This window comes from Chelonia mydas, chromosome 9 (genome assembly GCF_015237465.2).
Source record: "Chelonia mydas isolate rCheMyd1 chromosome 9, rCheMyd1.pri.v2, whole genome shotgun sequence".
Taxonomy (NCBI): domain Eukaryota; kingdom Metazoa; phylum Chordata; order Testudines; family Cheloniidae; genus Chelonia; species Chelonia mydas.
The window spans coordinates 59,776,337-59,790,820 of NC_057855.1; the positions used below are offsets into that span (position 1 = coordinate 59,776,337).

The window sequence follows — 14,484 nt, forward strand, 5'->3', positions numbered from 1 at the left end:
AGTGATGTGCTCCATGCCCATCCCCCACATCTCTGCTACAAAAGTGATTGACAGATACAGAGCTGGCAAGGTCCATGCCCCTCTCTTCTCACTGTACAGAGCAGAGCGGGAAGCAGATTACCCCAAATGAAAGAGCTGGGGGAGGGGAAGGGGAACGTTTTTACTGGGTGCAACCAAACCCCAGGTCTGACTCTGTCTGCCTGCAGCGAGCTGGAATCCTGACCCAAATCAGCACCCCTCCAAGGGAGGCTTTTGAGCTGTGGGTTTGCATATGGTCCCCTCTCTACTAATGAGCCGCAGCTGGAGCTCAGATCCCGGCCCAGGGCTCGGACCCAGCCCTAGCTGCTGTTGGATGTAGGTGTTTGTTTTGCTGGGAGGTGAGCCGAGGTTCCCCAGCTCTTGCAGCAAGAAGGCCCCAGGCTCATTCCTGATCCCCACCCACCCCAAGCCGAGGGGCTGTAGAAGGAGGAAGTGCAAAGAGAGCTTGGGAATGGGCTCTGGGCCTCTCACCGCCCTGGGCCTGGCCTGGAGTGACTTGTTGGAGGGCTGTTCTGAGCTCTGTGGGAGCTGCACTGGAGCAGTCTCCAGCCACACCTCATGCCGACAATAATCAGGTTCTTTGGGGGTAGCATCGTGCTCCAGAGCCCGGACTCCTACTCCCCCAGACGTGATTCCTCGGCAGGAAAGCCATGGAGGGAGGCAGAGTGTGCCCTGCCTGTGCTGTCCCTGCGCTAGGGATTCACAGGCCTTTCCTCTCCAGGGCTGGCAGTCTGGCTCCCCCCCCAGTGCTCAGCCTCTTGCAGTGCAGTCACTCTGGGGTGAGGGGCCTGCGGGCTGGGTGCTGCTAGTCGGTGAATGCTGGTAGGGAGGCAGTTGAACACCCCGTCTGGCTGGCTGGGTGGTGGCAAATGGGCCATGCGATGTGGGGCTAATGAAGAGCGAGGGCTTGGTTCACTGCCCCACGGAGCTCCGGGTCCTTCTCCTTTGAGAGCTGCACACTTTTCCAACCACTTCCTCCCTCGTCTGGATTAGACCTAGGACAGGGCCATTTGGGTCATGGCTTTGCCAGCCGGGCTCTGCTGCGCCCTGCGTTTGCAGCATGCCTTTGGAGTGACTGGAGGGGGGCTGTGACTGCCATCCTGTGTGGAGGGACAGCCTGGCCGGCAGAGGCCCTGGGGTTCTCCCAAGTGGGCGAGTTGCCAGCACCAGCAGTACTAGGGGTTCGGCAGGGATCAGCCTCCCAGCAGCATGCTTCAGGCAGAGGCCTAATGCTTTGGCAACTCCAGAGCTTCATGGAGTGCCCCGTCCCCTCCCCCCCTTCCGCTCGCCCAGGGTCGAAGGCGGCGCCTGCATCTCTCTAGGGGCTGCCTCGTGCTCTGCAGGCCAACAACTCTGCCCCACGGAGCAGGAGCCCTGAGCCAGCCTGGCCAAGTGAGCACTGCGGTGCCCCTGCTCCCTCCAGCGCCATGGACAGCCCACAGGGAGGTCAGGCATGTGCAGATGGGGTGGGACAAACTGGAGTGGCAAGGGAGCTGAACCGCTGGGAAAGAAAGGGGTGGTTGGGCTGCAGTGCAACTCCCCACGTTGGCCCAGAAGTCTTTGTGCCAGTCACGCGGTGCTGCCTGGGGTAGGGTCTGCGCCTGTGACCCAACTGCCGCCCCCCCACCCCACCCCACCCCCTGTACACACAGTGCTGGGCAGCCTCCTCTCCCACTGACTTTTGGGGTTGAGGGTGCTCAGCACCTGGCAGCACCCAGCCCCTGCCTAGGGCACCCATCACTGTGGCAGCTGGGTGCAGAGAAATGGCCCTGGGAGTCGACAGGAGCATTTTGGGGCACTGGGAGGGCTCCAGTTCCAAGGACTGGCATTAACCTGTGTCTATGGGAGCTGGCAGTGGGCTCCTTGGGGGAGAGCCGCAGCCCAGGAACTATTGCCAAGGGGGAGTTTTAGGCAACAAACCTGCATCCCTGATCTTCCGCTGCAGGCTGGGCCAGCCCCTTGGTGCTGCTTGGGGTGGGGGGTGTGATGTGGCTGTGGTGGGGAGCAGCTGAGAGGCAGCTCTGCTGCCTTGGGTGGAGCTTCCCCGTTTCCCAGTGGCTGGGCATCTGGCCATCAGCGTAGGACTATGGACAGGCCCAGCCTCCCACAGGGACTGGCTCCAGCTAGGGACCCTGGGAGGGGTTTCTCTGCCTGGGGATAACAGTCCAAAGCAGGGTCCAGATGTGTCTGAGGAGGGAGGGAGAGAATGCAAAGCAAGGCCCCTCCCCCAGCCTCCTGTGCACTTGGGAAGGAAGAGGGGACGGGGCCAGGACAATGGGCTGCAGGGAACTGACTCCAACAGCCGGTTCCTGGTCATTTCCTCCGTCTGTCGCTGGAGCGGGGTGGGGAGGCAGAGGAAGTTCACCCCTCGGGGTGTTTATGACACAGGACCCAGTGGGCACCAGAGGCAAGCGCCGTCCAGCTTGTGAGCGGAGCTGTGGGGACCCCCAGCCAGAGGAGCCTTGGCTGCCGGGGCCGGCTGGGGGACCCCCCCTCTCCCCTCCACGCCTGGCTGGAGCGAAGGCACTATTTAGAAGCAGAGTTGACCCGAGCCGTGGGGTGTGGCCAGGGGTCTCCGGCGCAGACTCTTCTGTTGTTTTGGTTGGATGTTCCCATAATCCCTGCTCTACCGCGGGGGTCGGCACTTTATGTGGAGTGATGGGCAGCTGCCGCACGGCCATGGACTGGTCTGAGTCACTGGTCCTTTCCCGGCACAGGGCAGGTAGGATGACAGCGCGGTGAGTCCCATGCCAGTGGGGTGGAGGCCAGCCGGGCGTTTGGTGAGGAGCACAGGCAGGACACCAGAGAAACCCTGGAACGTTGGGGATGGTTTGGTTAGGTGCCAGTGATGAGCTTGGCACTGGACATGGCACATACAGGGGCATCTTGCTCTCCAGTGGGGCAGCATGGACTTGGGGCCCCTCCAAGAATTCTGAGGTAGACTCTGAATCTGGTGGGGCGCCCATCTGTCTGGACTGGGCCCAGGGCAGAGATCACTGAACCTGGCCTGCATATTGGAGACAGTTTCAAAGACATCAGGCTGGTTCTGACCACTGATGTGGGGGCTGCAGCACGGGGAGGCAGCTGTCTCTCTGCCTTTGCCAACAGCTTTTAGGGCTTGTGACATGGCACTGGGTCCTAATCCAGGGGTTCCCTTAGCAGAGCAACGGGGGCGTTGATGTGCACAAACCAGCCCCCTTTTATAAAGCTATTCTGGGGCGTGCTCAGCACTGGGCTGGAGTCCTGGGCAGGATGGTGCTCACTGTGCTAAGGGCTGCACCTGGTGGCGAGTAGCTGGGATAGCGAGGTGAACTTGATGCCAGAGGCAGCTCTGGAGCCAGGCACAAACATCCTGGTCCACAGCTGCGCACCCAGCACGTCACCCCTTTGCAGGGCAACAGGTAAAGGAGACTGGAAGCCCCCACTCCCAGGGACATTGCGGCGCTGCCGGGTAGACAGAGCAATAATGGTCCCTTGCTTGGGTGTTTCTCTGTCGGGGAAAGTGAGGAGATGCAATGAGTGAGTCGCACACCCAGAGTGCAAACTGCCTCTGCTTCCTTCTGCCCCTCTAATCATGCCCAGACTCAGTGAGCAGCCCTCCCTTCACTGGCAGCCAGGGCGGGGAAGCCACCTGCCCTCAGCCTGGCTCCCCTCCATCTCTCCAGTGGGCTGCTGTCTCCAGAGTGGCCTGTGCACCGGGGGCTGTGGCCATGCTGACACACCGTAACTTGTGTTCATTCTGCCCCACTGATCCTAGCGGGTGGGGACAGAGCCGGGATGTGGCGTGAGCAGCAAGGAAGTGCAGCGAAGCACCACTTGGAGAGTGTCCTATCTGGCTGGGAGCTGGCAGCTGCTCCCAGAGCCCCTCTCCTGCATATGCAATGGGAATATCTCAGGGCCAGATGGTTGGTGGGGCGGGGCATAATACAGCTTAGAACCAGAGCTAGAAATGGGATGGTTGACCCCGCCAGAGCCCAGCCAAGTCCATTCAGCTCCAGCGTTGCCCTGTCAATGGGCAGTTGGTCTGGCTAGTTAGCTTTAGTTACTGTGGGTGACACTGTGCTGTGGGACACTCAGGATTTTGGATGTTCCAGCTAAATGAGCGTTCATGTTTAGGGTCCAGCTGCTCTGGATTCTGTGGGGCGCCCCTTCATGTTCTGGTACAGGTCCCTGCCAGAGGAAGAACATTGAGCTACGTGGACCAGGGATCTGGTCTGATGTGGCAGCTGGTGGGGTGCAGGGCGGATGGACCAGGAGTCCGGTCTGATGTGGCAGCTGGTGGGGTGCAGGGCGGATGGGTCAGGGGTCTGACCAGGACTAGACCACATGGAGTCTGGTCACTTGGCAGGAGGCAGGTTTCCAGGCCAGCTGTGTCAGCAATCTGATCGTGAATGATCGGAGCTGGCTATTGGGCTGGATGGGCCAGAGGTCTGATCTGTGCAGGAGCTGAGAGATCAGTGGGCATGGAGCAGCAATTAGTGCTTCATGCAACTGTCGTGGTGCATCCCCTGGGTTGTCCATTGTGCTTTGGGGACGTATTTGGCGCCCAGGGCTCGCACTGATGGATTGTGCAGGGTTCTCCAGCTGTGCTGCTCTCTTCCACAGCCGGGTGATGGGGCTGGTGCCTGGCTGTGCAAGCCAGCACTGCTGTAGTCCTTGCCCTGCTTTCTAGTGCTACCCCCATGCCCCGGGGTTGTAGCTCAGTGCTGCCTTGCTGAACCTGGCCAGGAGTTTGAGGTTTTTCCTTCTCCCTCAAGTGCTTGTTTGTGTTTCCCAGCCCCTTGGGATGTAATTACTCTGCTGGCAGCTGTGAAAATGGCAGGGAGCCCTGCTGAGCATGCATTTCCACCCATCCAGCGCTACAGCAGGCTCACAGGCGGGTGTCTGAGAGCTCTGAATCAGGGACTGGCTCCCTCCAGCACTCGTGGCTTCTGCCATTGTACTGTTTGGATGTGCAGTAAAATACAGGGCAGCACCGTGACCGGGAGAGGAACAGTGACTGACTCCGGGACTCCTGCGTCCAAATGAATGGGAGCACAAGGTGGTCTCCGTGACCCTTGGTCTGTGGGGCACTAGCCGGAGGGGGATACGGAGTGGAGGGGGATATGGAGCAGCCAGAGGGGATGGAGTGGGTGTCAGAGCTGAAATCATATTGGGAGGATCCAGAGCTAAAAGGCAAGAGAAGGAAGCTCTTTATAGCTATGGGAATGTGCCCCCTTGTTGCTGAGAGGAGGTGGCACTGCCCTATTGGCATTGAGGGCATGTGAGCCAGGAGGTTCTTGGGACTCCAGGCTTCTGCCCCGAAACAGCTTACACAATACACTGAAGAAAATGGAGAATATGGCTCCATGAAAGAGACCCAAATGTCACTGAAAGGCAGGCGCATTCCCGCTGGGTACGTGGGACCTGCGCTGGGGAGTGCAAGGGCTGAGCAAGGAGTTTGTGTGATCACCAGTGGCAGGGGTGCTTGTGTGATGGCCAGTTGGAAAGGCATGTGGGCATGAGTGGGGTATCCTAGGCTTGGTGTCGTCTGGCTTACCGGACAGGTGTGTGTGTCTGAGATGCTGGCTGGCTGCCTGGCCCGTGGAAGGTAAATGCTGGGGTCCCAGAGCACAGGATTTGCATCCCCTGTGTTCCGGCTCCCCTCCCGGGCTGGGGTGGGAGTTCAGGGCTGCGTTATTTGGGGTGGGGAGGGGGTGCTGGGAAGGTGCAGGTGGTAGAGCGTCTGCCATGGGTGCTCTGGATGACTGAGTTCTGGGCATTGCTAATGGCTTCCAGCCGATTGTCCTTACAGCTGGGTGCTAACTCTGTGTGCTCTTCCCCACAGGCCCCGCTTCCCTTTCTGTTGGGTAATGGTATTCTCTTCCTGTCCTGCACTGTTGGGCAGTGGTGCTACGTGCTGGTGACAGCTATTGCATCCCCCAGAGGCAGCTGCAGGGCCGGGAGGGGTGGGGGTGGGGCCAGGACCTTTAGGTAGAGCCCTTTGCTATAGACTTGGGGATCGATGTTATTTCAGCAGCTGCGTGCGGGGTCAGGTGTCTGCCCTGCCCTTCCGAGCCCTTTCTGATCCCACGTGTCTTGCCTCTTGGTCCCCTTGCGCAGCCTCATTCCTCTAACACACAACTTCCTTACATTGCCCTTGGGGACGGAAGAGCCTGCATTGCCGTGAGGGTAGCGAGGTGCACGGGGAAGCACCATCTTCCTGGAGTCTTGGGTTCCCCGCAGCATGTTAGCGCCTGGGGGCTGCAGCTCCCCCAGTCAGCAGCCGTGAGCACTTCTGCAAGGGCAGAGCTCAGCAACGACTGTGACCGCAGCCCTTCTCTGGGGGACCCTTCCTTTGTGGCAGGGCAGATATAGTGCTGCCCACAAGAGCAGCTGTCCTCCCCCGTCATGCCCACACACTGCCCTGCCAGTACACCTCAGCCATGACTGGGGGCATCTCTAGGGGGAGAGGAGAGTCCAGCCTCTGCCAAGACTGACAAAACAGCCAATGGTGGACACCTGCCCTCTAGGAACTGCACTGAGCCCTCCCCTCCCCAAGGCCACTGGGAGCCTGAGCAGTGACTCCAGCCTGGGCTGGAATTGCACCAGGGCCTCCATGCCCTACGCCCAGCCCTGGGTGTCCCTCACCCAAGTCCCTGCCCATGAGCCTGGGTCTTCAGCACGGCAGTGGAGAGCCTGTGCTGCTGCTAGGCCATGAGGCTGGCCCGTGGCCCATGCCCATCGCAGCTGTCAGCCTCCCCCATTCCATCATGACAGGAGAAGCCAGGCTTTCACTGCTGGCAGGTTTGGTACCGGCATGATGGGGCGTGTGCCGCTTGGAAACTGGGCAGTGCAGCCTGCGGGCAGCTCCCACATCCTCTCCTTCCTCTGTCTGCCCTCTATGGACGAGTTGACAAGCTGCCCTGCTGGCTGCTCCCTCCACACCAACATGCTTCCACTTTCCTCTACATTAAGCTATTCTGTGCACTGGAGAGGCTCTTCTGTCTTCTCTGTGCACTTGAGACACAGACAACATTGCTGGCCGCTGGGGAGGGGGTGCAAAGGGGAAAACTAGGAAGAGCCCCCTCCCCACAATAATAAACCAGGCCTAGGACAGTGAGGCCTGGCTGGGACAGCCTGAGCCGGTCTGTGCTGTGTGACTGAAAGCGCGATGCGGTGAGTTAGGAACCCAACAGCTGTCTTTTTATTAAGTGCTACAAGCACCTGAGGCCTGGTCTCTGTGCAAAGTTGCTCTAGTTTCCCAGTGAACTGGTTTTTATGGAAAGCAATCAAGTGAAGCTAAGTCGATAGGAGCCAGATTTAAATTGAATTTGAGTGTCCACACAGGGCTTTGCACCATGGTACCGAAACCGCTTGAAAATCTTGGTGGTAGTAAAAGCAGTGCCGCAGGGATTACAGGCGAGGCCTGAGGTGTGCCCAGGCAGAGTTCAGATCTAGATCCAGACCCACCCTGAGCCGGTCACTTCTCTCTCGGGGCTGGGCCCTGGCCCTGTGACAGCATGCTGCAGCTAGAAGGCTCTCCGATGGCAAAGTTGTAGGGCTCTGTAGGCTCCCCTGGAGCTCTCGCATTTATCCCCTGGGGTGACTGTGTGTACCTGGCCATGGACTCTTACTTTTGGTCTGGGCTTTGGTTCTCGTCTGTTTCGAGAAGTTGGTGTAAATAGATGGCTGTTGGTTGGGGGTGCGGGGCAGTGCCCGAAGGCCCCCTGTGGAATCAGGGCCCCAACGTGCTGGGCACTGCACATACAGTGCACAGAGCAGCAGGGGCCGCTGTGGGAGGGAAGGCGGAGGGCAGTGACCGAGAGTTTCCCTGGAGGAGATGGGAACCTCTTGGTGGCGCCAAACCAGCGGGAAGTGTGGATGTCGGTTTTTTGTTTTAAATAAATAAAATCAGTTGCTCCCACTGCCCCCCCAGGGCCGATCTGGGGGGATCCCTGGGGCTTGATCTGGCAGAGTGGGGACCTGAGCTTGGAGGCAGGGGGCAGACCGACCCTTTTATCCCATTCAGTTTCCAACAAATTCAGCCCCCAGAGCTGCCGCACAGTGTGAAGTGACAGCGCCCTCAGACAATGAGAACGCAAGCTGGCCTCACTGCCATTGGCCCAGCCCTGACCCTGGCGGCTGGTTAGCCCCTTCCTGGGGCTGGTCTGGGGCTCCCAGGCAGGCCCTTCGGCCCGGGTCACCCCTCGCTGCGTTCTTGGCCCTGGCCCGCTGTTGGCTGGATGGCACTCACTCTGCCAGTGTTTGTGGGTGTCACGGAGTCCCCGGGCAATGCTCTGGAACTGCTCCCTACGAAGCCAGGCAGGACTCTGGGGAAATCTCCTTTCTGTGAGCAGACTGTCTGCAGGACACACAGCTCACACAACTTCCACCTTCCTGGGACTGACCTTGGAGCATTCAGCATCCTCTGCCCCTCCGTGCGCTTCCCACAGCGAGTCTGCCCAGGCAGGCTCCTGGGGAAGCCAGAGGATCCTGCACCCCAACTCCGCAGTCAGACGTGACTCTCAGCCAGCCAGTAAAACAGAGGTTTATTAGACGGCAGGAACATGGTCTAAAACAGAGCTTGCAGGTGCAGAGAACAGGACCCCTCAGCTGGGTCCATTTTGGGGGGCAGTGAGCCAGACAACCACGTCTGCACTTCACTCCATGTCCCAGCCAGCCCCAAACTGAAACTCCCTCCAGCCCCTCCTCCTCTGGGCTTTCCCCTTTCCCAGGCCAGGAGGTCACCTGATTCCTTTGTTCTCCAACCCTTTAGCTCTCACCTTGCAGGGGGGAAGGGCCCAGGCCGTCAGTTGCCAGGAAACAGAGTGTCGCCCATTCTCTGTGTCCAGACCCCTGCACACACCTGCCCTCTAGGGCTCTGCAATGATCATACACCCATATCTCACCCCCTAGATACTTAAGAACTGCATAGGGGAAACTGAGGCACCACCACACTATTCAGAGGAAACATTAAGAACAGTCCCACTTCATCACAGTGAGCAAAAGCTGAATGGGGCTGCCCGCGCCCTGCGCCGAGGGGCTGCCTCCAGCCCTGAGCACGGGCTCGGGGCCTCCCAAAGGGGGGGCAAGTGGGGCAATTTGCCGCGGGCCCCCACGAGAGTTTTCAGGGGCCCCTACAAGAGTTTTCGGCAGCAAGTGGTCCTTCAGTGCTGCTGAACACACCCAAAGTGAAGGACCCGCCGCCTCTTCTTCTGCTCCGGGTCTTCGGCGGCAATTCGGCAGCGGGAGTCCTTCCACTCTGTGTCTTAGGCGAAGTGCCCTGAAGACCCCAGGCCCCCTGAATCCTCTGGGCGGCCCTGCGTGGGTTGCAGCTCAGCAAGGTGCCCCAGGCGGGACGGCCAGCAGGGTGCCCACCGCTGATCTGTGCCGGGCACTGTCCAGCACTTCGTGCAAAGCTCTGGAGCCCCTGGTGCACTGCTGCCTGGTAGGACACGTTATCCCCCTACCCCCAGGGGTTGCTCCCCAGCGGCTCATGGCAAAGCGTTGTTCCGTATCCCTTACAGAGGACTGGCAGCAGTGGTACAGGTGCCTTCCCTGTGCATGGAAAAGGGGGCTGCTTGGTGCTGGAGATACCAGGGGTGACCCGTCCTGCCTTGCCTTTTTCTGCTGGAGCTGTCCTTGGAGGATCAGGGGTCTGAGGAGGTGCTTTCCTTGCCGTCCAAGGGCTGGGGGGCTAGAATCTGTCCCGAAGAGCTTTTCTCCCAAGGGGGCAGTTTTAGGCAACAAACCTGCTAATAATAAAACAAACAGCTTGAAACAGCCTGAAAAAAACTACTCCCCCTCTGCAGTGCTCAGTGAGATCCTGCTGCTCTCTTTTTGTCCACAGGGTCCTTCAGCAAAGACAGTCAGGCCTAAAAACAGTCAGGCCTAAAGCCTCCAAGAGTTAAAAGGGCACAGATCTCATTCGTTTCCTTTCCCGGTGATCCTTCGAGCCTTGGGTCTGTGGATCCAGGAGGCAGCAGGAGAGAGTACAGGAGATGAGTGGCTCGATTTGGCTTTCCTGTCTTGGGGGATTGCAGCACCTGGTACCTGCCCAGGGGACAGGAGAGAATGAGAAACCAGGGGACAAAGAAGTGGTAGCTCCTTGCATACACAGCCTCCCTTTGCACTCGGATGAGAGTGGCACAGAACTGCCCCGTCCCAGCACTGGTAATACTCGGTGTGCAGCTCGGTCTTGCCCGGTACTTGTGAGCCATGGTGCCATCGGCAGCCCTACACCTGGCTATTCCGGTTCTGGCTGATAGAATCAGGCCCCCTCCTCGTAGCTTTTGGCCGTTGCTCCCTCGAAGAGGCTGAGTGAGGTAATTTGATTAATGGCTGAAGTACTAGGTCAGGCTGCATGCCACTTCCATCTCACACAGCAAGAGCACAAGACATGCTGGGCCTGATCCTGTGCCATTGGCTGACTGGGCCAGCTGCTCAGATGTGGTGAAGCCATGGGAATGCGCTGACGTCAGTAGATCAATGGCACTTCACCCCAGCCAGGGTCTGGCTCTGTGGCTCCAGACTCAAATAAGCCAGCCGTGGCATTTCAGTTAGCTACAGGGACTCTTAATGGGATCTGAGCAGCAGGCAAATTAATGCCCAACTTGTTAGCGTAAGTAGAGGTGGGCGTATTCCCAAGCTGCACCCAGCCCACTCCCTGCCTAGTCTCAGCTCCCAGTTCAAGCTGCTAAGTGCTTCATACTCTGCCTACAGCACTCCTCCTTAAAGGGCAGTGACCATACAGCCACCAACGTTCCCTTCTCCCCGCCCAGCAGCACATCCTCACTGCCCATCACTCCTGTTACGGGCTAAGGTGCACTAATTTGCCTATGGGCAAATCTCCTGCTAACCCAGGAGGGTTGTGGCTGGCTTCTGCCCTACAGCATGAGGCTTGTGGTTGAAAGTTGTTCAGATCTAGGGGTGAGGTCTGGCTAGGGTTGCCAACTGTCTAATCACACAAACCCAAACACCCTTGCCCCGCCCCCTGGCCTGCCCCTTCTCTGAGGCCCCGCCCTATTCAGTCCATCCCCCCCTCCCTCCGTTGCTCACTCTCCCCCACCCTCACTCACTTTCACCAGGCTGGGACTGGAGGTTGGAGTGCAGGAGGGGATGCAGGCTCTGGAAGGGAGTTTGGGTGCAGGATGGGGCTCAGGGCTGTGGCATGAGATTGAGGTGTGGGAGGGGGTTTGGGGTGCTGGCTGTGGGAGGGGGCTCAGGGCTGTGGCAGGGGGTTGGGGTGCAGGAGGAGGTGCGGGGTGCAGGCTCCGGCCAGGAGGCACATACCTTGGTTGGCTCCCAGTTGGCGGTGCAACAGGACTAAGGAAGGCTCCCTGCCTGCCTGCCTTGGCCCCATGCTGCTCCCAGAAGCAGCTGGCACATCCCTGCGGCCCCTGGGTGAGGGGCCAGGGAGGCTCTGTGTGCTGCCTGTGCCCACGGACACCACCCCTGCAGCTCCCAATGGCTGCAGTTGCCAGCCAATGGGAACTGCGGAGTCGATGCTCGGGGGGGAGGGCAGCGCACGGAGATCCCCTCCCCCCGCCCCAGGGCCGCAGGGATGTGCCAGCTGCTTCTGGGAGCGGGGCCAGGGCAGTCAGGGAGCCTGCCTTAGCCCCGCTGCCCTGCCAGACTTTTAGCAGCTTAAAATCTCCTGGTTTGGCTTCCCAGGAGATAGAGCCCGATTCCGGGAGACTCCTGGCAAAACTGGGAGGGTTGGCAACCCTAGGTCTGGCTCATTTACAGAGATAAGGGTCATCGGTAAAGTCTGGGCTGAAGGTCAAACACGGGGGTCTCTGGAGCTGGGGTTTTGCTGGGCCAATCTGTGGTGGAAACACCTGGGCTGTGGAGAGCCTCCAGTTCCCAAAGTATGCAGGGCTGCTTATCTACATACGGATCCCTGAAAGTGCGGTCAGCTCACAGCTAGTCTCTGCCAAGCGGGGGTGTCAGTGGTGGGAGCAGGCAGAGGCATGCTGAGTTCTTTCCTACACTGTGCTGTGTGAGCACCTGGAGAGAATGGCATTGTGGTTAAAGTACTTTTAGGTTCAAGTCCTGGCTCTGATACTGATTTGCTTGTGGCCTTCAGTGGGTCCCATTGCCTTCTTATGCCTCAGTTTCCCCACCTGTAAAATTCAGCATGCACTGGGGCATTACAGGGCTCATTGAGGACTAATGTTTGTGAAGCATGAGGATTGTACCGTTTGGAGCACCACTCAAATGCCTAGAAGTAAACTACTGTTTTCCTCGTGTTGGCTGTCATCTTCTTACTGGAGTGGGTGCAGCATCCAGCAGCCTAGGTTGCAGGGCAGGCACAGAGAAAATGTTTGTGGCTTGCTGTCCCACACATCCGCCATGCTGGACCGAATCACCCGGCTTGGCGTGGGAACAGAATCTGGAGTCCCATTTCCTCTGCTATCCAGATTCGGGAGGGTGGGTGTGAGAAAGTGCATGACTTCACCTCCTTCCCCTCCCCACAGGGAGCAGGGGGAGTGGAGCTGCAGGAGGGGTTTGGACAATGTCAGAAGGCAGTTCTCTAAGTCAGGCCAGTCACTGCCCTCCCTAATCCAAGGGCTGAGCAGAGAGTGGTGGAAGAAGTGCTCACAGCAGGCACCCAGGGGTCCAGGGAGGATGGTGGGGCTTTGCCACAGTCTACACAGGGCCCATGAGCTTTGCCAGGCTTTTTGTAAAAGTGCCACGTTTGATGAGGAGGACAACCAGATTTCCCCTCTCTAATGGTGACCATGGAGTATCTGGAGCTCTGCGGAATGGATCATTTTGAGACCCGAGCAGGATCTGGGTCCTTTAGAAGAGCTGCCTCATGTGGAGCATCCCCAGAATGGAAACCTACACTGGTTTGTTTTGATTTCCTGACTTCCAGACAGGAATATATTAATTCTCCTGACTCTGTGAGGTAGGATGGAATCACAGTTTCTCCATGTTACAGGTGGAGATACTGAGGCACTGAGTAGGCGAGAGACTCACGCAAGATCACCCAGGGAGTCAGTGGTGGAGCTGCGGATAGAATCTGGGCCTCCTGATTCACTCATTCCAGCTCTAACCACGAGACCCCACTCCTCTCCCAGAGCCAGGAGAGAACCCAGGAGTCCTGACTCCCAGCTTTGCCCTCCCCCCCCGGGCTCTAACCACTAGACCCCCCTTCCTGTTAAAGAGATCAATCTTCACTGTCTCCTTTATGATAATCTCCTTTCCCACCCTCCATACCCCGCACTGTGCCTTCCCTGGGAAGTCGCCCAGCTGGCCTGCGTGGGGCCGTGTCCAGCTGCGCTGTGCTGTGGGGTCTCTAGGACTGCATCCCGGCAGGTTCCCAGCTCTTTGACTGGCAGCGCCTCTTTGGCTGTTGCTGTTTTCACATTTTATGGCTGTTCTGTCCCTGAGTAGGTGACAGTGCTCCCATTGCCATGGTGACCGCTCCTGAGTACTGGGGAGCAGGGGAGCCTCTGGGCATCCATTGCTCCTGCCAGGGCTCTGGGAAGGAGGGGCTGAGCTGGCGCAGGTTTCAGGCCAGCCCAGTGGATCCTGAATGTAGGGCACTGCCATTGGAGGCCCAGATGGCTTGGGGCATTGGGGATGCACAGGGGGCTGAGGCGCAGGCCAGTACAGCTGGTCAGGGATTGCTGGAGATAGTTGAGGGGTCAATGGAGGAGGCACTCAGTAGCCCTGTGTCAGCAGAGAGGCCAAGGACTCACCAGGCTGTGGAGACCAAAGTCCTAGCTGAGGCTCCCTGGTAGGGTGGAAGGTGACCCTGGCCCACAGATAAAGACAGACTCCATGTCTCCCGACCCCTGAGCTGAATCAAAGCTTTCATTGAAAAAAACATTGTGTGTCTAGCACAAAGGAGACTCTGAAAAATAGGAGTTTGTATTTACAAATCAAAATAATGGTCTCTTCCCCTTCCCAGGCTGGAGAGGAAACAGTGGGATGCGCCTCTGCGGGGTGGAGGGTGCAAAGGAGTTAGTGAAGGAAAGTTAAATCAGAGAACAAGGTGAGCATTGCTTTCCTGGATCTGTTAACTGAGTGTAACTGCTACCATGTCACCTTCATGAATCTGCAGCTTGAGAAGGGTGAATTGCCCCATTCATCTCTATGATCTGTTAACTCTGAACCCTAACAATGATACTGTACATACTAACATTAACTATTGATGAATATTTTAACAGAAACAACAACTAATATGCTTATCTCACAATCCCAATTTGTCTCCTACCTACTAAATACCACAAATGTCCCCTACTCAGCTGCCAAAACCGTTCACTCCTCCCACGACAGCTTTGCCAATGCAGTTCTCTCCCGCAAGGGAAAAATCTGCTGCACAGTGGAAATGTGGGACTGGTGTAAACTCCATTGAACTGAACAGTAGATTAAATAGCACAGGGCCCACTGTTTGGATTGTATTAATTATTGTCATTGAATTCCATCAGAAGCGGCATTGTTTAATTGAAG

At 58.1% G+C, this 14,484-nt stretch overlaps 1 protein-coding gene across 3 annotated transcripts in view; it reads left to right on the forward strand.

The window, feature by feature from the left end:
- The window catches only part of NHSL2 (NHS like 2), a 150,780-nt gene that overhangs the window by 84,032 nt on the left and 52,264 nt on the right, over positions 1-14,484 (forward strand). The window contains exon 1 of one of the 3 annotated variants that reach the window (XM_043522182.1): positions 2,423-2,761. The exons of the other annotated variants lie outside the window; for them this stretch is intronic. Coding sequence (XP_043378117.1) covers positions 2,698-2,761 — 64 coding nt within the window. The 5' untranslated portion in view covers positions 2,423-2,697. Of the gene's footprint in view, positions 1-2,422; positions 2,762-14,484 lie in introns of those variants that run through there. 3 annotated transcript variants of the gene reach the window in all.